The following is a 27750-nucleotide window of genomic DNA, read 5'->3' on the forward strand; positions in this document are numbered from 1 at the left end:
TGTTCAAGGGGTCTTAGGGGCGTTCAAAGGGCTTTGGGAACGTTGTAGCTGGGTTCCGAAGTGGTTTAGGGGTTTTCAGAGGGAGCTTAGGAGATTTTAGGGGGAGCTGATGGGTTTCAAGAGGTTTCAGAGCAAGTGTTTGATGAGATTTCCAGGGTAGTCGATGTGCTCTCGTACTCTAGAGCTCGTTTAAAACCACTGCAACCCCTATAACACCCTGAAATTCCCCTAGAACCTCTCTACACACTCAATCCTGAATTGTCTGTTCGGTAGTTTTTTGACGAAAACAGAACAGCTGCAGAAAAAGTAATTTCGGCAATCGATTTTACTGAGGCTTAGTACACCAACTGTCAAAAACGAGAGCAATAGGTAAACAATCCATTTTTAGTGTGTTAAGATGTTCTGTTATCGACAAAAAATTACCGAACTCGGTATTCAAATTAAGTGTATAAGGATTCATTTCTGCAACGTCCTTGAAATTCCTTGTATCCCTCTAAACCCTCCTGCAACCCCCTGAGCATATAAAAACATCATGAAATACCGTGAGATGCTTTGAAACATCCATAAACTCTCTGAAATTTCTCTAAACATCCCGAAACACCCTGGTTACCCAAGTAACATAACTAGTTGTATAACAGTTTCTTAAGCTAAAGTTCGCTTAAGAGTTGTTTGTTCCACTCCAGCAAAAATGTTTGTTGGGTACGTAGTGTCTATATCTATGCGCCCATGGCTAACCATAAAGCGTTGATTGATTACTCTAAGTCTGTTTTCGGGACTCTATTCTTCTCAATTCCTTCGATATTCTTTCGGCCAAACGGCAATTGGCCAAATGACCCATTCGGTCAAATGGTATTCGGTCAAAAGGCCGGATATCGTAGCACACATGTTCTAAAAATGCATATGCAACGCTTATATGACCAGATTCAGTCATACAAGAGTTGCTTATACTTTTTGTAGGACATGCGTGCTACACGGGTATGAGTGCTTATACCAGGTTTAACTATATGGGTAAGCCTGAGTTACTAAGAGGTGAAGAAATCGGCCCTATGGCTAGTTCATCTACAAGTGCAACTAGCGATCTCTTGAAAAATTAAGGGCTAAGTTAACGTTTACACAGCCTAATGCCTAATGTTTTGTGGTGGTGACTTCAATGAACGCCCATGGTCTTTGCGAACTATCTTGACCTTTAGTATTAAACTAGTAAGCTCTTGCAGTACACCCGAACCTCTAATTAGGTAACAAGTCGGGGCTACCTAAATAGAATTTTTACCTAAATGGACTCAGTTCATTACCTGGCTTGCAGATGCAAAAAGGAAGGGATCAAGGGATTCAGATTTAAAGGGGGGGATGGTCAGAGGTATTTCAAGGGCGTTTTAGGGGGGGGGGGATCAGAGGCGTTTCCAGGCGTTTCAGGAGGTTTTAGAGGGCTTTTAGGGGGCTTCATATGCGCTCAGGTAAACTTCACGAGAGTTTCAGAGGCGTTCCAAAGCGTTTCAAGGCGTTCCAGGAGGTTTCAGAGGTATTATAGGGACTTCAGTGGCTTTTAGGTGGACTTTATTTGTGTTTCACAGGTGTTTCAAGGCGTTTCAGGAGGTTTCAGTGAGGTTTTGTGGGGCTTCAGAATCTCTAAGGTGAGTTTCTCGGAGGTTTCATGGGGGTTTCAGAGGCGTTTCTGAGCGTTTCAAGGTGTTTCAATGCGTTCCAGGGCGTTTCATGGCTTAAGCAGATTTAATAGGGGTTTTAGAGGCGTTTCAAAGCGTTTCAATGTGTTTCATGGCGTTTTAAAGCGTTTCAGGGCGATTCAGGAGGTTTAAGGGGGGGCTTAAGGGAGCTTCAAAGGCTCGCAGGTGAATTTCACGGAGGTTTCATGGGGGTTTCAGAGGCGCTTCAATGCGGTTCACGGTGTTTCAGGGCATTTCCTGAGGTTTCATAGGGATCTGGGGGGCTTCAGAGGCTCTCAGGTTAATTTCACGGAGGTTTTATAGAGGTTTCAGTGGAGTTTCAATGCGTTTCAAGGCGTTTCAAAGCGTTTCAGGGTGTTTCAGGAGGTTTTACAGGGGCTTTCATTGGGCTTCGGAGGCTCTCAGGTGACATTCACGCAGGGTTTTAGAAGCGTTTCAAAGTGTTTCAAAGCGTTTCAGGGCGTTTTAAATCGTTTCAGGGCATTTTAGGAGGTTCAGGGGGCTTCAGATGCTCGCAGGTGATTTTCACGGAGGTTTCATGGGGGTTTCAGAGTCGTTTTAAAGCGTTACAATGCGTTTCAGAGCATTTCGGGAGGTTTCTGGTGAGTGTGAAGAGGCTTAAGAGGCCCGCAGGTGAATTTCACGAGAGTTTCAGAGGGGTTTCAAAGCGTTTTAAAGCATTTCAAAGCGTTTCAGGTGGTTTCACAGGGGTTTTAGGAGGCTTCAGAGGTTCTCAGGTGACTTTCACGCAGGATTTAAAGGGGTTTTAGAGGCGTTTCAAAGCGTTTCAGGGCGTTTCAGAGCGTTTCAGGGCATTTCAATGCGTTTCAGGGCGTTTCAGGAGGTTAAGGGGGCCTTAAGTGGGCTTCCCAAGAACCATGAGTTGCTGAACAACAGTTTCTTAAGCTGAAGTTTACTTAAGAGTGGGATGTTCCAGCAGTTGGGTTCAGAGGCTCGCAGGTGAATTTCACGGAGTTTTCATGGGGCTTTCAGAGGCGTTTCAAGGCATTTCAGGGCGTTTCAGGAGGATCCATAGGGGTTTTAGGGGGCTTCAGAGGAGGTTTATATAGGGGTTTTAGAGGCGATTCAAAGCGTTTCAAGGCGTGTCGAAGCGATTCAAGAGGGTAAGGGGCCGCAGAGCCTAAATTTCATGAAGATTTCATGAGGGTTCAAAAGGCGCTTCAAGGTCTTCAGAGCGGTTTCAGGGGAATATAGAAGCTCATTTAACTTTTCCTCTATTGTATAAATCTCTTAGTAGACGTTAGTAGATCCGATGACCTTTACTCAAGGAAGTTCTTGGAGATCCTCAAACTGACTCATCACTTGATAGCACAAATCAACATGAGGCTGTGTAAGCATAAATTTCATTCATAATGCTCCAATAGATCACTGATTACAGTTGTAGATCAGGTGGCCTTAACTCCAGGGAGTTCTTGGATACTCCTATACAATCATAGAACCCACTACTTCATTGAACACATATTTCTGGGGCTGTGTGAGTATAAATCTCATCCTTAATGCTCTTAGATACAACTAGTAGCCCTCGTAGATTCGGTGACCTATACTCAAGGGAGTTCTTGGAGAACCTTAAAGAATCATTGGTAGATTCGATGTCCTATACGCATGGAAGTTCTTAGAGATCCTCAAACTGACAACAAACTCACCACTTGACAACACATAGCAACATAAGGCTGTGTAAGAATAAATTTCATTCATAATGCTCCAATAGATCACTGATTACGCTTATAGATCAGATGGTCGGCGTTTAGTCAGACTGGAACATCTGTTTTTGGGATGATTTTGGAAAAATGCCCTGCAAGCACTTGGGGCATCAAATCAAACGGATTATTTTCAGAAAAATAACGTTGAAAAGTTCAGAGATATCGAATACCTTCGCTTATCTTTACCTGCCTAGCAAATCGCGTTGTCTACTATGACTTGATGCCGACCAGATGGCCGAAACTCCAGGTAGTTCTCGGATACCCTTAAACACTCCGTAAACGTCCCTTAACTCTTAATTCTGCTATTTTCCGTAAACGAACTTTATCTGTAATCTTGAGTACTCCAACTACTCAGAACACAATCAAATTTCATTTAGACAACGTTATGTAAATGGAGGAACCTAAATAGATTTACCTAAATGGAGGTTTCAGAGTATTATGAATGACTCCCTTAAAACCTCTTCAAAAATCCTCAATATGTATTCCTAAAAGCTACCTTAAGCCTTTTTAGAACTCTAGCCTAAAGCATCTCAAACTATTCTGAAATGACCTGGAAAATGCCCTCTGAGAACACTAGCTAAATGTCTCTGAAACCTTCCCGAAAGCTTCCAAAAAACTCTTTCAAAACTTCCTAAAAACTCCTCTGTATCCCATATAATCTTCTTAAAACTCCCTCAAACCCTCATATAACGTCAGAGGGTTTGAATAACCAGTAGAATAACTAGCCAGCAACTTTCTATTTCATATAACTTTCAGCTTTCACTGGTTACTACTGTAGATTTAAAGGTCGATTCAGAGCAATTTTTGATGACCTTTGATGACACAAAGGCCTATGTTACAAAAAGTAGCTTCTATGTCACAAAGTTATTTTTTTTTGTTTGCTCAGCCCTCTACAAATGTCGTGCGTTGTCTTTATTTAGGAGAGAGACTTTCAGCCCTTGGCTGGTTCGTCTCTTTCGAATGTCGTGCGTAAATTCCGCCCTAATTTAAAACGAAATGGTTAGGCACACCTTCAGATTTCAATGCCAATTTTCCTGGAACTTTCTTCTAGCTAAGGTTTTTAACCTCTTATATGGTTATAATCACAGGATCCGTTACATTCCCTGGCCAAGTTCGCAGGGGTTGACGGTATTAAAGTGAAGGAGTTTCATTTTGATTATTGTAATGTAGTGTTCTTTAGTGAAACATATCACCTTTTTAACACTTTAATGCGCCTCCAACGGTTCATCACGAACCGGCTGCTGCAGATGGAGTATGGCTGATCATATGCATCAGACATGCTCGATAAACAGGAGGAACCGCCGGGGCTCAGTAGAGTCTATTCCCAAGCAATAGTTCCAAGTCGGTTGGATTTGAGAAGGTTTTGATGATCGTTACAAATCCTAATAAAAGTATTATAGGATTTGTGACAGGTTTTGGAACCTTTTACAGCCATCTGACTTCAAAATGTTGTTTGGGCTCTTTTGCCCACGTTTCTCGGTTGATTTTTATTACATAGTAATTTATTAATGTCATAGTCGCTTTTTCGAATTTTTACAATGTTAGTTGGTCATATTTTCTTTAATTAAATAAAGCAATAAAAATCGACCGAAGAATCAATAGTGGGAAGGAGATTTGCAGCACTTAATTGTGCTGATAGATTCGAAGCTAACGTGCGAACACTTAAACGCATTGTTGACGTCAATGCGTTCGACGTGACATTTTGGACAAAAACTGACTGCTTTATATTAACTGAACAACGTTACTTGTGTATGACTAGGTTGACATTTCTAGGCTACGCTTAAAAAAATGATATGGTTCATCTAGGTAGGACCGATAGGACAATTGAACGAATTTGAATATTTTCAATAGTATTTGTAGCGGGATGAAAGTTGACATGAAATCTTTATTATTTTAAAATTTTATTGCAATCAACTGACCAACTTGGCGTATTTTTGATTATCTCTTAGATGTTCAGCAGTTCAGTTACATGTTTCTGTGGATTGTGACAATTTAAGGATACAAGACAATTTAAGGATACAAGAGATGAACACAAGTAGAAAACGATTATCGAAATCAAGAAAACAATTTGACACAGGATCGACTATATTTTAACATACAGGGTTCGATTGATTCGATGAAAGAAAAACAACATACGACAACTGACTTAACGAGGAGAAAAACATATTTAACCATACCACAAAATCAAACAAGGAGACAAACACAAACCGTGTGACCATAACACTACATAGGCAAATACTGACTGACTGACTAATTGAAAACTTTCCAATCTTTTACCGTAACTTTCTGAGTCAGTTGCAACAGTGTCTTAATGGATATCATTTTCCGCGTACGGCTGGCAAACTGCTTCTGAAAGATTACGTACTCTTTTCTATCTTCAGGTCTAGTGTAGAGGTTTCAACTCTATTCAGAGTGCAGCTAGAAACCTAGCAAAAAAAAAAAAAAAAAAAAAATCACAGGATCCGTTACATTGACTGTAAATTCTATGGATAGTCGTGGAACAAAAACAAAACTTTTTATAGAACCAACATGATTTTTAAAACCTTTTTAAAACTAATTCAACTTATTTTTTTTGTTGGTGATGCTTGACATAACCAAAAACAAGAGTACTTGAGCAACTACCCTGATTCCTGAGTGCTAAATTTGGTCGTTTAAGTTGAAATCCCACTTTGACTTCAATGACTAAAACAAAGCATTGCGTCTGCTCTAAGACCATGATAAAACCAAAATTTCTATTTGCAAATAACAAAAAGCAGCATAAACCAATCCCTGTCCCCGCTCTCACCTTGCGCTTGCTGTGCCTTCTGGCTGACGCTCTGCTGCAGTGCCACCTCTTCCTTCGAGTACTCGTCCGTCCGAATCTGCAACATCTCCAGCTTGCCGAGTACCTCTTCGTACTGCTGTGCCAACTCCTGCCGCTCCTGTTGAATCTCGCCCAAGCTGCTCTCCAGAGCGCCCTTCTCCGTCTGCAGCGTGTCCCGTTCGCTTTGGAATGTGCTCAGTTCCTCCTCGACCCGTTCCTTGCTGATCCTCAGCTCGGCAATCTCCGCCTGCCGGTTGGCTTCCATCTCCTCGAACTTGCTCTGCAGAGTTTCGTACTTTTCGGTGATGGCTCGGAGCTCCTCTGCCACGGCTTCCTGTTCCCGCTTGGCTTCCGAGGAACTCTGCTGCAGTTGTTCCTCGACGACCGTCTGCTTCTGCTGGATTTCCTCCAGCTGAACGCGGAGCTCTTCTTTGGCTTTGGTGGCGTCCGAGGCGGCCTTGGACGAGGCGGCCAGCTGTTTGCCGATTTCACCGTGCTGGAATGGAAATTCAGAGGTTAGCGAAGGGCGCGAAGTGTCATGTAAACAAGGTTGTGACGGGACCTCTTCTAAAAATATGCGGGTTATTTCGTTCTGGCTGACATCTACGGGTGATGACCGGACAATTTTGTAACAAAGGTAATTCAGACAGGTTTGGTACCGGATGTTTCGAAGGAAACTCAAAATATTTGTCAAACTAGAATTTAAGATTGCATGAAAGTCCATGTTGTCAATTAATGAATGATGCCAGGTTACTGGGATTATGAAAACTAAACGAGTTTACCTACAGCCTTTAGGAACTCATCTAAGTGTTCCTCTGCGCACTATTACCTATTGGGATTCCTTCAGGATTTCGGAGATTTCTTCAAAATTTCCTCCAGAAACTCATTCTGGTATTCCCTCAGAAATTGATCCTTGGATTTCTTTCTGGGATTCCTCAAACAATACCTCAAGGGATGTCTCTAAAAAGTCCTTCAGGAATTGTTCGAGGATTTCTTTGTGAATGCCTTTGAAGATTCGTCTAAAAATTCCTACAGGAATTCGCACAGGAATTTCTCTAAAAATTCTGCTAGAGATTCCTCTAAGAATTCCTCCGGAGATTCCTCAAGGTGTTCCACTAGAGATACATTAAGGAATTCCTCCAGGAATTCTTCGGGGATTCCTCTAGGGATTCTCCAGTGATTCTTCAAGAAAATCATCCAGAAATTTGACCAGAAATTTCTCAACGAATCCCTCCAGGGATTACTCCAAGAGTTCCTGTGGAGATTTCTCAAGGAATTTTTACAGTCATGTCTCCAGGAATTTCTCCAGGAGTTCCTCCAGGGATTTCTCCAGGGATTCATCCAGGAAGTCCTCCAGGATTTCATTCAGGGACTTCTTCAGGAATGCCTTTAAGAATTCCACACGGAATTCCTGTAGAAATTCCTCCAGGAATTGATCCTGGAATTCTTTCTAGAATTTCTTGAGAAATTTCTCTAGGAGTTTATACAGGCACTATTTCAAGAACTCCTCCAGAGACTCCTGTATGAATTCCTCCTCAGATTCCGCAAGGAATATGCATTCAAGAATTTCTCCATGAATCTCCCAGGAAATCTTCCTGGGATTGCTCCCTGTGTTTATCCAGGAATTAATCCAGGTATTCCTCCTGAATATCATGGAGGCATTTCCCCAAGGACTCCACCAGGAATAAAACCAGGAATTCCACCAAGAATACCTTCAGAAATTATTCCATGAATTTCTTCAGGATTTTTTACAGGAAATCCTCCAGGGATTCCCCCATAAATTCTGTCACGATTTTCTTCCGTAATTCCTGGAGGAATTTTTCCAGGGATTCCGCCGGAAATTTTTCAAGGGCTTTCTTCAGTAATTCATCCAGAAATTTCTCTGGGAATTCTTCTAGGGTTTTTTCTAGGAAATTATTCTGAAATTTCTCCAGGCGTTCCATCCAGAATTCCGCCAGAGATTGCTCCAGAATTTCATTCAGTGATTCCTCCAGGAATTCCTCTAGGGATTTCTCCAGGAATTCCTCCTGGAATTTCGCCAGGAGTTTGTCCAGAAGTTCCTCCACACATTCCTCCCGAGGTTCCTTTAGAAATTGATTCAAGGATTCCTCCAGAAATTCGTCCAGAGGTTCCTCCAGGGTTTTATTTTAAGAATCTCCCAGGAAATTTTCAAAGAATTTCTCCAGAAATTTCTCTGAAGATTCTTCCCGGAATTTCTCAAAAGGTTTCATCACAAATTTCTCCGGGGATTTCTCCCAGAATTCCTATGGGAAACCCTCCAGATATCCATCAGAATTTCTCCCTGGGTTTGCTACAGGATTTCATCCAAGAAATCCTCCAGGGTTTCCACCTCGGATTTATCCAGGGATTTCTTTAGAAAATTTTCAAGGGAATACTGCAGGCACTCGTCCAGGAATGTCTCCAGGGATTTCTCCAAGAATTACTCTAGCGATTCTCCAAGAATTGCTCCAGGGATTCCGCCAGGAATTTGTCCAGAAGTTCTTTCAGGATTTCCGCCAGAAACTCCTCTAGGAATTGCTTCAGGGATTTCTCCCAGAATTCCTCTAAAAATTCCTCCAGGAATTCGTCCAAAAATTCCTCCAAAAATTCATCCAAAAATTCCGCTAGAGATTCCTCTAAGAATTCCTTCAAGCGAAAATAAAAAGAAAATCGGGTTAAGTCTAAAGTCAAGTCAAGTACAAGACACCGAAGACGACCTTACAGTTGAGGTCGAAATACGTATCTGTCAAAGGATGCAAATTCTTAGTGGAATTCAAAGGAACAGTACTTAACCCGATTTTCTTTTTATTTACAGATATGCCCCTAACAAGCCCAGGTTAATCATCATCTTTCAAGCGACTTCTTCAGCAGTTTCTCCAAGGATTCCTCCCATGGTATATGCAATTTAGTCTGTTAGAACCAGAATTATATAAGTAGCAATGCTTTGTACGATTTATTTTTTAAATCACCGAAAATTTAAATCTTAATGATAGTTTTCAAAGGAATTCTTGGATGGGTATCCCAAAGAACCTCTGAATTTTCTGGAATTCTGGAAAAATCTCTAATAGAAACCTCAAGACGATCACAGCAAGAAATCTCGAAAATACCTTCGAGGAGAAGCTGGGAAAATCTACTTCCAGCAATCGTGGAATGATCTCCATGAGAAATAATAACAATAACTCCTGTATAAATCGCAAAAGGACCTCTGAATGATCCCCCGTAGAGATCTTGGGAGAAAGTCCAAGATAAGAACTGAAAAACTCTAAGACACATCCAAGGAACAACACTAGAAATAACATTCTAAGATAAGTTCCGGTTCCGGGAGAAACTCCAAAATAAAACTCCACTGAAACTTCAAGACAAATGCCACAAGAACCGATATTTCCCGAAAGAAACTTTTGACGAAAGCTCACGACATTTTTTCTTTGTAGAAATAACAAAGAGAACTCTGCGAGAAATCCCGTGAGGGACTGTGGGAGTAATACTGAAAAACCTCTGAATGAAATTCCGAGATGTAACTTCAAAAAACCTAAGAAAACCTCTAGCAATACATTCCGTGAGAACTCTTCATGTAATTCCTTGAGAAATTCGTGGAGGAATTCTTGAAAGAAGTCTCGGAGCAGTTGCTGGAGAATTCTCTGAAGGAATTCTCGGAGGAATCCCTGGAGTTGAAGCAGGCATATTTTTTTGAGGAATTTTTGGAGGTTTCCTGAAGAATTTCGGAGGTTTTTGTATATGAATTTCTGGAGAATTTTTTGGATGAATTTTTGAAGGAAATTCTTGAATAAAATCCTGGAGGTATATCTGGCGAAATTACTGAAGGAATTCTTGGAAGAAGCCGCCTTACAGGGACCCCTGGTGAAATTCTTGGGAAGGTCCAGTAGAAATTGTTGGAGGAATTCCTGAAGGGATTCTTGGAAGAATTCTGGGCAGATGTTTTGGAGGAATTCCTGGCTTAGAGAAATTCCTTGAGGACTTTTTGGTGGAATTCCTGGAGGAATTTTTGGGAGAATTCCTAAAGATATTATAAGTGGAATTCCTGGATGAATTGGGGGGTGAGGGGGGGGGGGGGTACTTCCTGAAGGAGTTTCCGGAGTAATTTCTGGGTGATTTGCTGGTGAAATTCTAAGAAGAATTTATTAAGGAATGCCTGAAGGAGTTCCTGGAGTAATTTTGGGAGGAATTTATGGAAGAGAATTCTGAAGCCGATTGTTGGAGGAATTCTTAGCGGATGTCTTGGAGGAATTCTTAGAGAAATTATTAGAGGATTTCCTAAAAGAATTCTTGAAGGAATTTCTGGCGAGTTTCCTGTAGGCACCTCTGGAGGAATTTCTGAAGGATGTCCCGAAACAATTCCTGAAGGTATTCATTGCAAAATCCCTGGAGGTATCCCAAGAAGAATTTGTAAAGGTATCTCTGCCCAAATTCCTGAAAAATTTTTGGAGGAATTTTTGACAGAAGTATCGAAGCAGGTTTTGGACAAAATCTTATTAGAGCTCCTGTCAGAATTCTTCAAAGAACTTGGAGGAATTCTTAGCAGAGGTTTTGGAGGAATATCAGGAGAAGTTTTTGGAAAACATTCTGGAGGAATGTTTGAAGATTTTTTTGGAGGAATTCTTGAAGTTATTCCTTAAGAAATTCTTGGAAGTAGTCTCGGAGCAGTTCCCTGAAGGAATTTTCAGAGGAATCCCTGTAGTTGTACCAGGGGGATTTTGGAGAAATTCTTTAAGGAATTTCTGGAGAAATTCATAGAGGATTTCTTGGAGGAATTCCAAGAGAAATGCTTGGAGAATTTCTTGGAGGAATATCTAGACGGATTCTTTGAGGAATTCTTGGCAGAACGCTGAAAAAAATCTTGTTGAAATTCCTAGTAGAATTCTTAAAGGAATTCTTGGAGTAATTCCTGGATGGATTCATGTAGAAATTTCTGGTAGAATTATTGGAGGAACTCCTGGAAGAATTTTAGAAAATTTCTTGAAAAATTTCTGGAGGAATACTTGAAGGAATTATTGGCAGAAATACTTGGAGGAATTCCTGGAAGGATTCTTTGAGGAAATCATGGCGAAAGTCTGGAAGGAATTTCTGAAGGATTTTTTAAGGACAAACGTCCTGAAATCCCGCTTCAATAGTGCATCAAAACTTCAGACGCACAAATCTCAAGAAGCAAGCTCCAAACAATAGTGTATTTCATTATCCTGATCTTGCTCAGTTGTAATAAGCTTAAAATAAGAACCTCAGGTGCGCTGGTTTTGTTTATGAAGAGATTTGTGCGCTCGAAGTCGTGAGTAGTTGCCAAAGTTGGCCATTGTGGCGACCATTTTGGGATTCTAACAAGTCTGTCCTCAAGAAACTTCACCGATAAAGTAAAGAAATACAAGAGTAGAGCTTGTAGAGCTGGAAGGTCTTAATATTTTGGAAACATTCCAATTTATTTATTTTTGTTTTCAGACTTTGTGAATAGTTTATCCGACTTTTCCAACCGATTTTCCTCAACAGTGTAAAATCCTGAAAAACAAAATGTCATGAGTGTAGAATTAGCATCTAAGTTAAAATACACAAAAATAAAAACTAAAAAAAAAATGCAAAACAAAAGTAGCTGCATAACAGCTTATGAAACAAAAGTTTTTTGGAAAAATTTCCCAAAATTTTTTTTTTCTATGTTTTCTATTGTGTTTGTACCATTATTTATTTTGGAAACTTCACTTGGACCTTCTGTGGGATTTGGAATTAATTTTTATAATGGGATTTGGTATGATTGATTTCCCGTATTTTCAGAGTGTAGGTACTCTACACTTTTACATCTGAAATGCCATAATATATTCCAGTTCAAAAATCTTAAAATACTTTTCAGGAATTAGATTTGTTTTCGAGAATTTAATTTTTGAAACCCGTCTTTTTTTTTTACATACTTAACAATTTACTAAAGGGAAATCTAAACATTAGTTGTAGTAATATCTAGCTCTACTAATAAGTAATAGAGTACTTAACAAAGTGGATAGCTCATTAATTTCAAATTGGATTTATACTAGCAATCTACAGGTAAATATTCCAACAGCAAAACCCCATTCACCTGTCTGTAGCAGCTGATCTTGTATTCATAAAACTTGGTCTACGACGATCAACGGCGATTAGATTGGTCGGCCGTTTGGTAGATTTTCCAGTTGGACGATTCCGCATCGTTATCGTCCGTCGCCACGCCAGGCCGCCGAATACGGAGAAGGGTGTCCGGTTACGTTGAACCGACCAGCAGCCGCCGTAGCCGCAAGCATCGGAGCGTAAAAATGCACCGATGAAATGGATGTAACGTTGAAAAAGTAAAAGTGATCGCGTTTTTTTTTTTACAAATAGTTCACCAAATATAATCCGATCCGGATAGATTTTTGACATGCACCGTAACGAGAAAAAACAAAGATGAAAATTAAAAGAAAAAACAAAACCCAAGAAAAAAAGTAACAACTCTCTAAGGCGTGGGTTGATTGGCCACGAAACAGAGCTGAAAACAGAATACTCCGAAAAACAACTGGCGTGAACAAGCGCGAGCGTAATTAGATACCCACCCGATAATAATCATCGATCGCAAACAGACGATCAAGACAGACCATCCTTCTCCTACATCTCTTTTAACACTTTCGATTTCATTGATTGCATCTGGATAAGCAATAATCAGAACTCACCTGTCGAAGCAGTTTGACGTGCTCGTCCCGAATCTGAGTGTACATCGACTTAAGTTTCTGGAACTTTTCCTCACTTGCTTTGGCTCGTTCTTCCTCGGCTTGGGCTTTCTCTGCGGGTGGGATGAGATGAAGCGGAGATAATTAGATGGTGTTGATTGGATGGAATTGATCTTGGAGAAAAAAAAATTGATAATGATAATGTATTGAGTGGGATTCTGAATAGAAGTCACTAGTTGTTTGATTATTCTTTCGGGCTTCTTTAACACTCCCGGCCCCAAGATCAAAAATTTGTTGTAACTAAATTTTTAATTGGCTATATCTCAGAAATGGCTCAACCGATTTTCAAAATTTTTTTATCAATCTCATGTCCGAATCCTAAAATTTCAGATGATTGAACAGAAATTATTCTAGGGGTGCTCAAATTTCCTCTAGAACAGTGCAACCGATACAAATTTTTTTTTAAACATCATAAATCTGCGTGGTTCACATGAATATAGTACAAAATAGCTGGATGCATATCGTAAATACAATCGAAAAGTATTTTGAACATCCCTAGCGCTCTCGGCAGTGGCTAGTTGTAATTAAATTTTCAATTGACTATATCTCAGCAACGGCTCAACCGATTTTCAAAATTCTTTTACCAATCTCTTCTCCGAATCCTAAAGTTTCAGATAATTGAACAGAAATTATTTTAGGGGTGTTCAAATTTCCTCTAGAATCGTGCAACCGATATATATATTTTTAAATGTTTACCTAATTGGAAGCGGTCTGAAAATTACTGTACGCATAATGGATGTGTGTGGTATAGTATAAGATAAAATATTTTGAACATCCCTAGTGCTCCCGGCACAGTGGCTAGTTGCAATTAAATTTTCAATTGACTATATCAGTGGTGCTCAGGCTGAAGGATACCGCGGGCCAAATTTACAATACGGGTTCGACCAGCGGGCCGCATAGAATATCGATGAACAAAAACAACAAAAAGAACCATTTTACAACACATTTATTGAAAATCTAAACCGTTTAGAACTTGTGTAAGGGTCAAACTTGCTTCATGTAGTTTTTATTTTTCGTTAAGTGACAAAAATTGACTAATAACTATGGTTCTACAATATATTTAGCAGAACTTTAAGTTTTTTTTTGTATTTTAAGGAAAACAAAACACAATTTAGATTCATAGGCTTGCTATAGAAAAATGTTTGAGTTTCAAATTGAAATTTAAACAAACAATTTAGGAGTCGCCCCTAGATTGCCTTGAAGCCACTTCAGAAATTACTCATGCAACTTTTATATGAATTTCTTCTGAATCGCTCCAAAAATGCTGGATCTTCTTTTGAACTTTATTCTGGAGTTGGTCCAGAAGATTTTCAAGGAATTTCTTTAACAGCTTATCTTGAAATGTGCTTATTCAGAAAATTTTCTGGAGTTTCTTTTATTATTTCTAGAATTCCCTTGGAACGCCTTCAAGAACTTTTCTTGGATTTACCTTTGGAATGGGGCACGTTCAGTGTAGTACTAGATTTGTAGTAATGAGCTGAATTTTAGTATGGTGAGAAGGTCAATTCTCCGTTTCTGCAATGAAATGGTGCAAAAAGCGTGGGTATTATGATTTCTTGCCTAATTTGATGCTGTTTGAGCAAAACATTTCGGATAACTATGTTGTTTATGTTGCAAGAAATGGAGAAAACAACAACACTGTTGCCCAAAGTTTTGCTCAAACAGCATCAAATTAGGCAAGGAATCATAATACCCACGCTTTTTGCACCATTTTATTGCAGAAACGGAGAATTGACCTTCTCACCATACTAAAATTCAGCTCATTACTACAAATCTAGTACTTCACCGATCTGTCCTATTGCTCTGAAGTTACTTCACGAATTTTTCATGAATCTTTTCCAAGTATTTCTTCTAGAATAGCTTCCGGATTTTTCCTGAAGCTTCTCTGGAAATTTTTTGAAGATTTTAGTGAAGTATTTCCATAAGTCTCTTCTGAAGTTGCAGCTAAAGATTTTTATTAAAGTCTTTTAAAAATTATCATGAAGTTTTCTATGACTTTCAACATAAACCAGAATGTTTCATAAATATTTCCCAAAGTGCCTCTAGGAGTGCTCCTATGCTGCCATCGAAATTGATTCTAAAGATGCTCCGGATTTATTATGCTTGAGATTCTTTACAATTATTTCTGACAGTTTCTTAAAAATTATCTTTTAAAGTTGCTTCAAGATTAATGTTCAGATTTTCCTCAGGCGTTGCTGCAATATATTTTGTTGCTCCAGGAATGTCTTCTAAAGTTGTTTGAGATATATCAGCTACAGTGGCACCGTGGCACCAGTACTATTTTGTCGTTACTGGTTTTGTGGCTTAGCTATACGACGCCAGAATATTTCGGAGTCGTGAGTTCGAATCTTACCGGGACGGATGGTTCTTTTTTGTATTTTTAACATTTTATTTGTGATTAACACTGTGAAAATTGATCAGCTGAACTTTTTTGTTCGATTTCTTAAGAAACTGAACGAGTTATTCCAAAAAATCGTTCGAAAATTTATTTTCGTCGAAAAGTACACCGCGGGCCGCATCTCAAGGCTAGGGCCCGCGGGCCGCAGGATGAGCACCACTGGACTATATCTCAGCAACGGCTCAACCGATTTTCAAAATTCTTTTACCAATCTCTACTCCGAATCCTAACGTTTCAGATAATTGAACAGAAATTTTTCTAGGGGTGTTCAAATTTCCTCTAGAACAGTGCAACCGATATCATTTTTTTTTCAAAATGTTTACCTAATAGGAAGGGGTCTGAAAATTACTGTACGCATAATGGATGTGTGGGGTACAGTATAAGATAAAATATTTTGAACATGCCTAGTGCTCCCAGCACGATGATCGAAAATTTGTTGAAACTAAATTTTAATTCAGCTATATCTCAGCGATGGCTTAACCGATTTTCAAAATTATTTTCCTTACATGTTGTCCTAATCTTCTAGTTTCAGATAATTGAATAAAAAATATTCTAGGGGTGGTCCAATTTTTTCCATATCAGTGCAGAAGATACGATATTTTTCAGCCATTTTTTCTTCATTGAGGACGTTCAAAATATTTCCTTGAACATCATAAACCTACATTATTCAAACGGGAATAGTATAAGATCTATCTGGATACATGCAGTAAACCTCAATTAAAAAGATGTTGAACATCCCTAGTGCTCCTTGAATTGTGACCGAAGCTTGACTGTAATTAAATTTTCAATCGCATATATCTCAGCGATTGCTCACCCGATTTTCAAAATTATTTTACCAATCTCTTGTACACACTTATTTTAGAGTCACTTGTTCGGCTGTTCTATTTTCGGTAAAAGTTCGGATTACCGAAGTTCAGCACAGTTTTACCGAAATTCAGCTAGTTTTTACCGAACGTTCGGTAAACATTACTGATGGTTCAGTAGAGTTTACCGAACGTTCGGTAATTTTTTGACGAACTTCGGTAATATGGTGCTGAACATTCGGTAATCTGAACTTTTACCGAAAATAGAACAGCTGAATACGGTACTTTATTTTAAGTGTGTACGAATCTTCAAATTACAGAAGTTTGAAAAAAACCCTTGTAGGGGTGTTCAAATTGCCTTTTGAACAGTTCAACTTGTTTCAAAATATTTATATCATTGTAAAAGTTCTAAATATTTCGGTAAACATCATAAATCTTCATGATTCTAATGAGAATAGCATAAGATCACTTGATACATACAGGGTGCGGCAGGAAAAAATGCGAAAAGTTCAAGGCACTAGTACACGCTAAATATGGGATATATATGACTATTTCTTCATGACGGTGTATCAGTCAATGTCTATATTCTAGCACTGAAAAATAAAAATGAACATATTTGATGTTAAACATGTGATAATGTAAGCCTAATAAGCGGGTATCAATAAACTGCGCGCCCAATGGTCATTAAACAAAATGACTATAACAGTAACAAAATTAGCTTAAATTTGATGAACAACCAGACCACACTGATTCAGAGCCATGTAGTTTCACATACCATATGAAATAAGTACATATATTTGATTATATTGTAGAGAAAATTAAAATTTTTGTTTTATCAGATACGAAATTTAGCGACCTGTGTGCTTTTCTGCGGTTTGAAAATTCTGATTGTCTTCAGCTTCAGGCGCCGCCCTGTAAAGGTTAGTGACCAAAATGGGAAAATTTTTAATTAACTTTTCAGAAAACTAGCCTATTATAGATCATGGAACGTTGAAACATAGATTGGTTAATGTCAAATGGACGAAAACGAGGTTTGAAGTTGAAAAACACTTTCGCATTTTTTCCAGCCGCATACTGTATTGTGAACTACATAGTAAATTGAACATCCCTAGCACTACCGGCATTGTGATCGAAATTCGGCTGTAACTATATTTTCAATGGGCTATATGTCAGCGATGACTTGACCGATTTCCCATATTATTTGACTAATATCTTGTCAGAATTTTGTTTTGTGTTCAAATTTCCTCAAGAGCTCTGCATCCGGTGTATTTTTTTCGACTTGTTTACTTCATTGTGAACGTTCTAAATATTTTCACAAGCATGAGAAATCTGCGAGATTCTTATTAGAACAGTATAACATAAAAGGATACATATTGTGAATCACATAAAACACACACTCGGTGATTGAAATTAAACTATAAATAAATTTTCAATTGGCTATATCTCACAAAATAGCTCAACTGGTTTTTTATATTCTTTTAATTATCGAATCTTCAAGTTTCAGACAATTGAACAAAAATCATTCTAGAGATGTTAAAATTTCCCCTGAACCAGATAACCGATACAATTTTTTTCCGACATGTTTACCTAATTGTAAACGTTCTGAAATTGTCACAGAAAAAATATTGGGACATCCCTAGCGCTCCCATAACGATGACTAAATTTTCAATCTGCAATATCGCAGCAATAGCACAACTGATTTTCAAAGTTATTTTGCTAATATGTTGTTCAAGTCTTCGAACTTCAAACAAATGAACAAAATACGTTCTAAGGGTGTTCAAACTTCCTTCAGAACAGTGCAACCGACACACATTTTTTCAGTCATTTCCACTTCATTGTAAGCGTTATGAAAAAAATCCGCAAACATCATCAATTTGCTGGCTTCAAATGAGAAAAGTATAAAAATACCGGAAACATGTAGTTAGCCTCACAGAAACAGGTTTTGAACATCCCCAGCCCTCCCGGCGCTCCTCCTTCTCTTCTTGGCGTAACGTCCTCACTGGGACAAAGCCTGCTTCTCAGCTTAGTGTTCTATGAGCACTTCCACAGTTATTAACTGAGAGCTTCCTCTGCCAATGACCATTTTGCATGCGTATATCGTGTGGCAGGCACGAAGATACTCTATGCCCAAGGAAGTCAAGGAAATTTCCTTTACGAAAAGATCCTGGACCGACCGGGAATCGAACCCGTCACCCTCAGCATGGTCATGCTGAATACCCGTGCGTTTACCGCCTCGGCTATATGGGCCCTTACGCCCTCCCGGCACTATGATTTTTAATTGGCTTCATCTCAGCGATGGCTCGCCCGATTTTCAAAATTCTTTTACTAATCTCTTGTCTGAAACTTCATGTTTGGAACCATTGAACAAAACTTATTCTAGTGGTGTTGATTTTTTTTTTCCAGCACAGTTTTAAAAATTTCATTGTAAAAGTTTTAAATATGTCCGTGAACATCATACATCTAGGTGTTTCATAAGAGAATTGTATAAAATTCTATATAGTGGAGGGTTGTTCAAATTTCCTACACAAAAGGACAGCCGTTGCAATATTTTTCGCCCTTTTTTACTACATTGTATATGTTCTAGATGGAAACGTCATAAATCGGCGTGATTCATGTAATATTTGCATTAGATTTTGATGATAAATGGTGTAGAACTCAATTTCCAGAACCAAGACAACATTATACACAGCTGCTTATAGTACTGCACGTGGCTGGACACACGTGGTGGCAACTGTAACTGAAACAATTGAAATCAAGTATCCACGTAGCATCCTAGCACGTAGCCATGTGAGGGTAACTGGTATGGAGAAAATTTGACCAGCCCTAGATTATTTTTCATTCATTTATCTGAAACTAGAAGATTAGGACAACATATTAGTAAAAAAATAATTGAAAATCGGTTAAGCAATCGCAGAAATATAGCTGATTTAAAATGAAGCTTCAACTAATTTTCGACCATCGTGCCTGGAGCGCTAGGGATGTTCAAAATATTTTATTGAATACGATTCCCATTTGAACCATACAAATTAATCATGTCTACGGAAGCGCTTGTATCGTTTACAATTAGGTAAACATGTCGAACAAATTATATCGATTGCACTGTTCTAGAGAAATTTGAACATCCCTAGAATGATTATTGTTCATTTGTTTGAAACTTGAATATTCGAACAAGAGATTGGTAAAATAATTTTGAAAATCGGTTGAGCCATCGCTGAGATATAACCAATTGAAAATTCAATTGCAACTAATCACTGTGCCGGGAGCGCTAGGGATGTTCAAAATATTTTTCTGTTAGATTAACGATATGTATCGTTATCTTATACTATTTTCATTTGAACACCTCAGATTTATGATGTTTACTAAAATATTTGGAACGTTAACAACCATATAAACATGTCGAAAAAAAAGTGTATCGGTTGCACTGATCTAGAGAAAATTTGAAGCCCTGGAAGACTTCTTCCAGAAGCCCTGGAAGACTTCTTCCAGAAGCCCTGGAAGACTTCTTCCAAAAGCCTTAGAAGACTTCTTCCAAAAGCCTTGGAAGACTTCTTCCAAAAGCCTTGGAAGACTTCTTCCAGAAGCCTTGGAAGACTTCTTCCAGAAGCCTTGGAAGACTTCTTCCAGAAGCCTTGGAAGACTTCTTCCAGAAGCCTTGGAAGACTTCTTCCAGAAGCCTTGGAAGACTTCTTCCAGAAGCCTTGGAAGACTTCTTCCAGAAGCCTTGGAAGACTTCTTCCAGAAGCCTTGGAAGACTTCTTCCAGAAGCCTTGGAAGACTTCTTCCAGAAGCCTTGGAAGACTTCTTCCAGAAGCCTTGGAAGACTTCTTCCAGAAGCCTTGGAAGACTTCTTCCAGAAGCCTTGGAAGACTTCTTCCAGAAGCCTTGGAAGACTTCTTCCAGAAGCCTTGGAAGACTTCTTCCAGAAGCCTTGGAAGACTTCTTCCAGAAGCCTTGGAAGACTTCTTCCAGAAGCCTTGGAAGACTTCTTCCAGAAGCCTTGGAAGACTTCTTCCAGAAGCCTTGGAAGACTTCTTCCAGAAGCCTTGAAAGACTTCTTCCAGAAGCCTTGGAAGACTTCTTCCAGAAGCCTTGAAAGACTTCTTCCAGAAGCCTTGAAAGACTTCTTCCAGAAGCCTTGGAAGACTTCTTCCAGAAGCCTTGGAAGACTTCTTCCAGAAGCCTTGGAAGACTTCTTCCATAAGCCCTGGAAGACTTCTTCCATAAGCCCTGGAAGACTTCTTCCAGAAGTTCTGGAAGACTTCTTCCAGAAGCCCTGGAAGACTTCTTCCAGAAGCCCTGGAAGACTTCTTCCAGAAGCCCTGGAAGACTTCTTCCAGAAGCCCTGGAAGACTTCTTCCAGAAGCCCTGGAAGACTTCTTCCAGAAGCCCTGGAAGACTTCTTCCACAAGCCCTGGAAGACTTCTTCCAGAAGCTTTGGAAGACTTCTTCCAGAAGCTTTGGAAGACTTCTTCCAGAAGTCCTGGAAGACTTCTTCCAGAAGTCCTGGAAGACTTCTTCCAGAAGTCCTGGAAGACTTCTTCCAGAAGTCCTGGAAGACTTCTTCCAGAAGTCCTGGAAGACTTCTTCCAGAAGTCCTGGAAGACTTCTTCCAGAAGTCCTGGAAGACTTCTTCCAGAAGTCCTGGAAGACTTCTTCCAGAAGTCCTGGAAGACTTCTTCCAGAAGTCCTGGAAGACTTCTTCCAGAAGTCCTGGAAGACTTCTTCCAGAAGTCCTGGAAGACTTCTTCCAGAAGTCCTGGAAGACTTCTTCCAGAAGTCCTGGAAGACTTCTTCCAGAAGTCCTGGAAGACTTCTTCCAGAAGCCCTGGAAGACTTCTTCAAGAAGTCCTGAAAGATCTCTTCCAGAAGCCCTGGAAGACTTCGTCCAGAAGCCCTGAAAGATCTCTTCCAGAAGCCCTGGAAGACTTCGTCCAGAAGCCCTGAAAGATCTCTTCCAGAAGCCCTGGAAGACTTCTTCCAGAAGCCCTGGAAGACTTCTTCCAGAAGCCCTGGAAGACTTCTTCCAGAAGCCCTGAAAGACTTCTTCCAGAAGCCCTGAAAGACTTCTTCCAGAAGCCCTGGAAGACTTCTTCCAGAAGCCCTGGAAGACTTCTTCCAGAAGCCCTGGAAAACTTCTTCCAGAAGCCCTGGAAGACTTCTTCTAGAAGTCCTGGGAGACTTCTTCCAGAAGTGCTGGAAGTCTTCTTCCAGAAGCCCTGGAAAACTTCTCCCAGAAGTCCTGGAGGACTTCTTCCAGAAGTCCTGGAGGACTTCTTTCAGAAGTCCTGGAAGACTTCTTCCAGAAGTCCTGGAAGTCTTCTTCCAGAAGCCCTGGAAAACTTCTCCCAGAAGCCCTGGAAGGCTCCTCCCAGAAGCCATGGAAAGGACCTTCCAGAAGCCATGGAGCGCTCCTCCCAGAAACCCTGAATCGTTTGTTCCAGACGCCCTGGAAAACTTCTTCGATAAGCTCTGAAAAGCATGATTAAGAAATGGTGAACTTACGCTCCAGGGTGGGTGCGGACTGTGCTCGCAGCTCCAGTTCCTCCTTCTGGATTCGCAGGTTGGACACCTCGGCCCGGGTGTCCGTCAGGTGCGAGTTCAGCTGAGCGATCTGGTCTTCGAGCCGGTGCTGCACGTCCCGCTGTTCGATCGTGAGCGACTTGACGTAGTTGGTAAGCCGTTCGATCTCCATCTGCAGGTGCCGAATGAGGTCGTCCCGGTCCTTGAGTAGCCGTTCCAGCTCCTGGACCTGCTGGCTGAGGACGGCCGATGGTGGTGGCACCGCCTGTTGGACGTTGTTGTGGTGGTGATGGTTGACCGGGAGTTCCGGAATGGGTGGAGCGGCTTCGGTGGTGTCGATGAGACTATCGGACACCACGGATTCGGTGTCGTTTTCCATGGGGTCCGAGTCGGGCATAACGACGACCGGAGCCTGGTAGTTGCCGAGGTCGCTTTGCTGTTCGAAGTTTGGCGGTGCGTCTGGGAGCTTGGGTACGGTGATAAGGTTAACGAAGTACTGCAGGTTGCGGGATTGGTTGTAGAACGACTTGAGCTGGTGAAAGATGGTGCGGAAGCGTTCCCGGTGGCCTGTGAGTAGATCCGATGGCAGGTTGGCGTGCAGTTTGAACATTATCCGGACGACGAAGTCGTACAGTGGGTTGGAGTCTTGGATGCAGGGGATGAGCGGAGCGAGCCGACATTGTCCAGCTGAGGTCATCGAACTGACGCAGAATGTTGTGATGGAGGTGAAGACTGGAATGAAGATTATGGAGTTTGGGATATTCATCGATTACAGAGCAGGCATTTATGTACGACAGAGATTACTTACTAGTAGCTTGAAGGGCAATGATGTCATCTAAATAATCGAAGATTTCCACCGCCAGTTGAAAGCTGTAAGAAATTGAATTTCACCGTCAGTATATTCAAGTTTTTTGTTCTTTAATTTGTTATAATAATTTTCCATTGATTTCAAAACTTGTCCATGATCTTCCGTGAATTAGTTTATAATTGATACTAAAGATCTCTTACAAATTTGTGAAGAAGTGGTTGTAAAAGTTATTCCAGATATTTTTTAATCAACGACGTTTCTTTAACAAAGCTTAACCTGAAGGAATCTTCAGGAACACTTCCTGTATGATATGTTGTGGTGATTTTCCTGTAAAACTGGCAACACTGAAGGAATCTAACGGTAGATGTAAAGAGTGGATAAATTGATCAGTTGAGGCGAAAGTGTTGTCGGGAATGGTAGCAGAATACTAGAGTATTCTAGTAGATTAAGACTGATATAACGTGCATTCTAAATAAATATTAATTTTACAGCATTGAAGCTGACCAAACTAAAGGCAGCTTTCAATACCAGTAGCCACAACAGGATGTATGTCGGTATATGCTGCTCTCAAATTTTCGGCTGGGTTGTAACACTTTGCTGGACTTTTCCTTTTTCCGCAAAATGAGACAATTTATGGAAGTCCCAAATTAAAAAAAATGACCGGTTGTACTCTCAGCAATTCCTACAAAAAATCGTCAAGGAATTTCAAATTTTTTTCTCAATGGAATTCTTCAAGTCATTACTTCAGAAATATATTCAGGAGAAACATAAAAAAAAATCGAAAGAAATTTTACTTAAAGTACTTTTTTATAGAAGTACCCCAGAAATTCTTCTGAAGATAGTTTAAAAAAGTCTTCTAGCAGTTCTTGTAGAAGCTCATTAAGGTGTAGTATTGCAAAATAAAAATCCTTAGGGAACTTTTCTAGCAACAACTGTTCTGGGAATATTTCCAAAAGTTCCTTTAAAATTTATTAGGGAAATCACTAAATGTTAAATTTTCTTTTTGAGCATTAGTAAGAGTTTCTGAAAAACGTTTGACAGGAATAATTCCAGATATTTATTTAGAAATCATTCGTCAAGAAATTGTTTCTAAAATTTCCTGTAAATTCAAGCAGAATTTAATTTGAGGAATCCTGGAAACTCCAGGAATTCAATAATTATTCCTCTAGTGACGATTTCAGGTATTTAGCTCAAGATTTTCAAAAGTGATCCTGCAGAATATTTAAAACACCCTCCTAGAGCTCTTCCATAAATTTTATTTTTTCTGATTCTTTCTGAATTATTCAAAAAATCTTCCAGGAGTTAGTCAATTTGCTTCTCAAAATGTTACTAAATTATATTATTCTGCAATTTAAAAAATCTTCATGGTTTTTTTTTTCAATATTGCGTCTAAAACTTCTCTGTAAGCTCTTGTAGGAGTATTAGGAGGGGTATCGCTTCTAGGAATTCCTCCATAAACTCCACAAGACGCCATGCAGAGTTCTTGAAAAATCTCTTTTAGCAATATAAATTGTAGAGAAATAACATGGAAAATCATACAGGAAGTCATGAACTTCAACTTTTAAACAAGCTCATCGAATTTTTTCGGGATATTTTTCAACGAAATCTTTTGAAAAAGTTATACCGGAGATACTTGTAATATATCCTACGGAAATTCGTCTTGGTATTCATTTATAAAATTTGCCACGTTTTTTTCCTGGATTTCCACAAAGAACACTTTAAAAGAGAACACCTAGCATTTCCAACGAAAATTTACACTCCTGCAGAAAATTCTTGAACAATCGTATTCAGACGTAACACTCTTCAAAACGGCTTGGCATATGCATTTAACGATCGATTCAAATTTCATTTGATTTGCGCGATCGTTCCACCAGATGCGCTAGTGCTAGATCGCTTTGACGTTTGCCAGTGTACACGTTGCTGAATGATGCAAACGAAAATTACAGGCAATTTATGTAGTAGTGTACGTGTCAGCAAAACGTCAAATCGAAATTCATCATGGCCGACAGTGTCGCGCGCGGTTCTACCAACAGGTGGCAGTGTGCTCATGAAAATGACACCGGGCAAAAGTTTCTAATGAATTTCCTCTAAGAGTTACGTCTGTTTGTCTGTGGTATTAGCATAAATGAAATTTTCAGAAATTCTTGTCCTCAGGGAGTTTTTAGAGCACAGGGTTTCATGTGTACCAAGGAGTTTGAAGGGTGCTGTAGAGGTTTCCGGAGGGCGTCGTCAGAGACTTTCTAGGGGGTTTCAGAAGCGTTCCATGGGTTTTCTGGGGGTGTTCCAGGAACTTTCGGGGATTTTAAGGGCGTTTCGAGGAGTTTCTACGGGTTTTATAGGCGTTCTAGGAGATCTAAAGGGTGTTAAAGGGGTTTCAAAGTTATTGATGAGGAGAATTCATGGAGTGTCAGAGACGTTCCACGGAGGGATTCTAGTTTTCAGGGCCATTGTGAAACTACCTGAAACCACGTGAACGCCTTGAAACGTCTCTGGAACCCCTGTTGAAACTCTTAATAAAGCGTTTCTGCGGTCTCAAGGGAGTTTTATGGGATTTCGTTCGGGTGTTGTAGGGGGTTACAGCGGATTTCACGGAAGTTCTAGGATATTATAGATATTCCTATGGATCTCAGAAGATTTCAGAGAGCATCAGGGCCGTTTCATGAGTTTGTAGAAGGATTCCAGGTGGTCTTAGAATGTTTCAGATGCGTCCAAAGTTGATTCAGGGGTTTCCGGTAAGTTCAAGTAGTTTCACAGACGTTCCCAGGCGTTCATGAGATCTCGTGCACGTTTTAGGAAGTTTGATGGGGATTTATGGGCATTGTAGGGGCTAACAAGGGATTACACGGACGTTCTAGAGGGCATCAGGGGCGTTTTAGGTGGGGTTCATGGATATTCCAGAGGATCTCCGGACCCAAGCAACACACAAGTCACAAAGGAGTGTCGACAGCGCAGGTTTTTGGTTGGACACGAGTCATTTTCATGTTATTCTGCCTTTGAGTTAGAATTACATGAATGTAGCTCCTGTGCAACCAAAAACCTGCGCTGTCGACACTCCTTTGTGACTTGTGTACTGCTTGGGGAGAATGCAGAGAGTGTTAGGGCCGTTGAAAGAGTTTTTAGAGAGAGTCCACGTGATCTAAGGGAGATTCAGAGGAGTTCCAAGAGTGCTTCAGGGACTTCCGGTAATTTCAAGGAGTTTCAGGGGCGCTCCAAATCTCACTGAAATTTTTTCAAACACCTTTAACATCCTTGAAAGCTTCCTGACACTTTCGGATACCACTTCCATACCCTTTGAAATCACCTTGTAATCCTCTGAGGCAATTTGAAACCACCAGATACACTCTGAAATGTCACGATATCCCTATTGAAGCTCCTTGCGTCCACTTGGGACTCTCTTAGAATGGAGATGAACCAGCCTCGGGCTGAAAATCTCCCTAATAAAGCTAATAATGATAACTCTCTTAGAACCCCAGTGAAATCCCATCAGAAACCCCCTGACACGTCTTTAAACACCTTGAAACCCTCCTGAAACAATCCTTAAAACAATGAAACCTCAGGAAACTACTTCCAGATCGCCCCATGGAAGGCCTTAGACCACTTAAAATCCCCTAAAACGTCTTGAAATGCCTCCTAAAATCCCCTGACATTGAAACCTCTTTGGAAGCCTCTTAGAACCCCTCCGAAACCCTTTTGAACTGGAAAATCTGCCAAATTTGTGATAGATAGTTCTAAATTGGGACTGCCACAGCGTTCGTTCAACAATGGGCGAGCATCGACCTTGAGCTAGGCGTCTATTAATTAGATTGATAACACAAGTTTACAAAATAAAACGAAAGTCGTGAACTTCTGTCAACGATCAAAATTTTTGAAGCACAATTCAGTGCTGATTTCGAAACCGACCTTCAAAAAATTTTAAGTAGAACAGTTTTAGCTCAATATCGAGTTTTGCAACTTTTCAAAATATGTAATTTACTAAAATTCCAATATATTGCGTTTTGTTCAACCAGTTTTAAATCTTTTCCCATAAATTAAAAGCTGAATATAATACCATTCGATCATCTGAATACAGGTTTTGCGTCAGATTGATGAAATTCAAGATATTGGCGAGTTTTAGGGACAATCTTCTTAAATTTTAGCAAAATTCCCAATTTTTTTTGAAGAAATGTATTTTTTTCAATAAGAAAAAACCAACTTAAAAATTCTTTCTCGATGTTTATTTGACATATCATATGTGGGCGAGTTACAGTAAAATTGCAGCTCAATCGGAGCATTGATTACGGAGAATGAGATGTTTGAAGTGAGTGACTTTGCTTAAAAATAGAACAAAAATCGATTTCAAATCATCAACCTTGTATGGAAAGTCGAAAAAATTTCCGCTCTACTGTAATTTTTTTCCTTCGCGTTTTCGAACTCAGGGCATGATTCTACAACAAAAATGATCATCAGCTTACCGAGTTCAAAAATGCTGTAAACTAGTGTAATAGGCCAAAAATAAGAATTTAACTGTATAATGATGGGGGCTACGGGGGTACTAAGGAAGTTTTTAGAGAGGGGGTAGGAGGTTGAAGCTGTTTTTAATCGGATTCAAAAAGGCTCTAGACGGAGCCAATGAAGGTTTCAGCAGGATCAAAAACGTAGAGCAGGTATTTCGTGAGAGATGGGGTGCTTTAAGAGGGGTTCAAGGAATGACCAAGTAGTTTATCAGGAGGCTTCAAGAGGAGAGGGCAAAGAGATGCATTTAGGAGAAGGATATCAAGGGGATTTTTTTTTTGTAAGAAGAGTGGGGTATTTTGGAGGAGTTAGGGTAATTCAAGGATTGCCCAAATTACACAAAGATATTTTATTCAGCGTAGGGCAATGAAACTTACAGGTTTTGATGATGTATATCTGGACAGTTTCAGGGAAGCTCCAGAGGGAATTCATGGGATTTTCAGTAAAGGTTTTAGTTGGGTCTCAGGGGTGTTCCGTAAAGGTTTCAGAGGGACTTCAGTGATACCCAGCAGCTTCAGGAAACTGTCAAAACTTCACTGAAATCCCTTTGAAACACCCCTGAAACTCCTTGAAATCTTCTAGAGCTTTCCCAAGCAACACGACTTGTTGCAAAGCCAGTACCAGCAACATCAGTGCAATTTATTCACTGTTTGTATTAAGGACAACAGAACATACACACTTATTTCTGAATTGCCTGTTCGGTACTTTTTTGACGAGATTATAACAGCAGTACGATCTCGGTAGTTTCGGTAATCGATTTTACTGAGGCTCAGTAAAACAACTGTCAAAATCG

General features: G+C 39.9%; 1 protein-coding gene across 10 annotated transcripts in view; it reads right to left on the bottom strand.

Annotated features, from left to right (window-relative positions):
- Positions 1 to 27750, bottom strand: part of LOC109408623 (huntingtin-interacting protein 1) — a 122969-nt gene that overhangs the window by 14714 nt on the left and 80505 nt on the right. For 9 of the 10 annotated variants that reach the window (XM_029865043.2, XM_029865046.2, XM_062843149.1 and 6 more), the window contains 5 exons: positions 22467 to 22528; positions 21641 to 22390; positions 12881 to 12990; positions 12277 to 12315; positions 6189 to 6702 (listed from right to left, as the gene is read on the bottom strand). In XM_029865043.2, coding sequence (XP_029720903.2) covers positions 6189 to 6702; positions 12277 to 12315; positions 12881 to 12990; positions 21641 to 22390; positions 22467 to 22528 — 1475 coding nt within the window. The remainder of the gene's footprint in view (positions 1 to 6188; positions 6703 to 12276; positions 12316 to 12880; positions 12991 to 21640; positions 22391 to 22466; positions 22529 to 27750) is intronic. The other variant, XM_062843145.1, reaches the window with a different exon arrangement.

Source organism: Aedes albopictus, chromosome 3 (genome assembly GCF_035046485.1).
Source record: "Aedes albopictus strain Foshan chromosome 3, AalbF5, whole genome shotgun sequence".
In the NCBI taxonomy this organism is placed as follows: domain Eukaryota; kingdom Metazoa; phylum Arthropoda; class Insecta; order Diptera; family Culicidae; genus Aedes; species Aedes albopictus.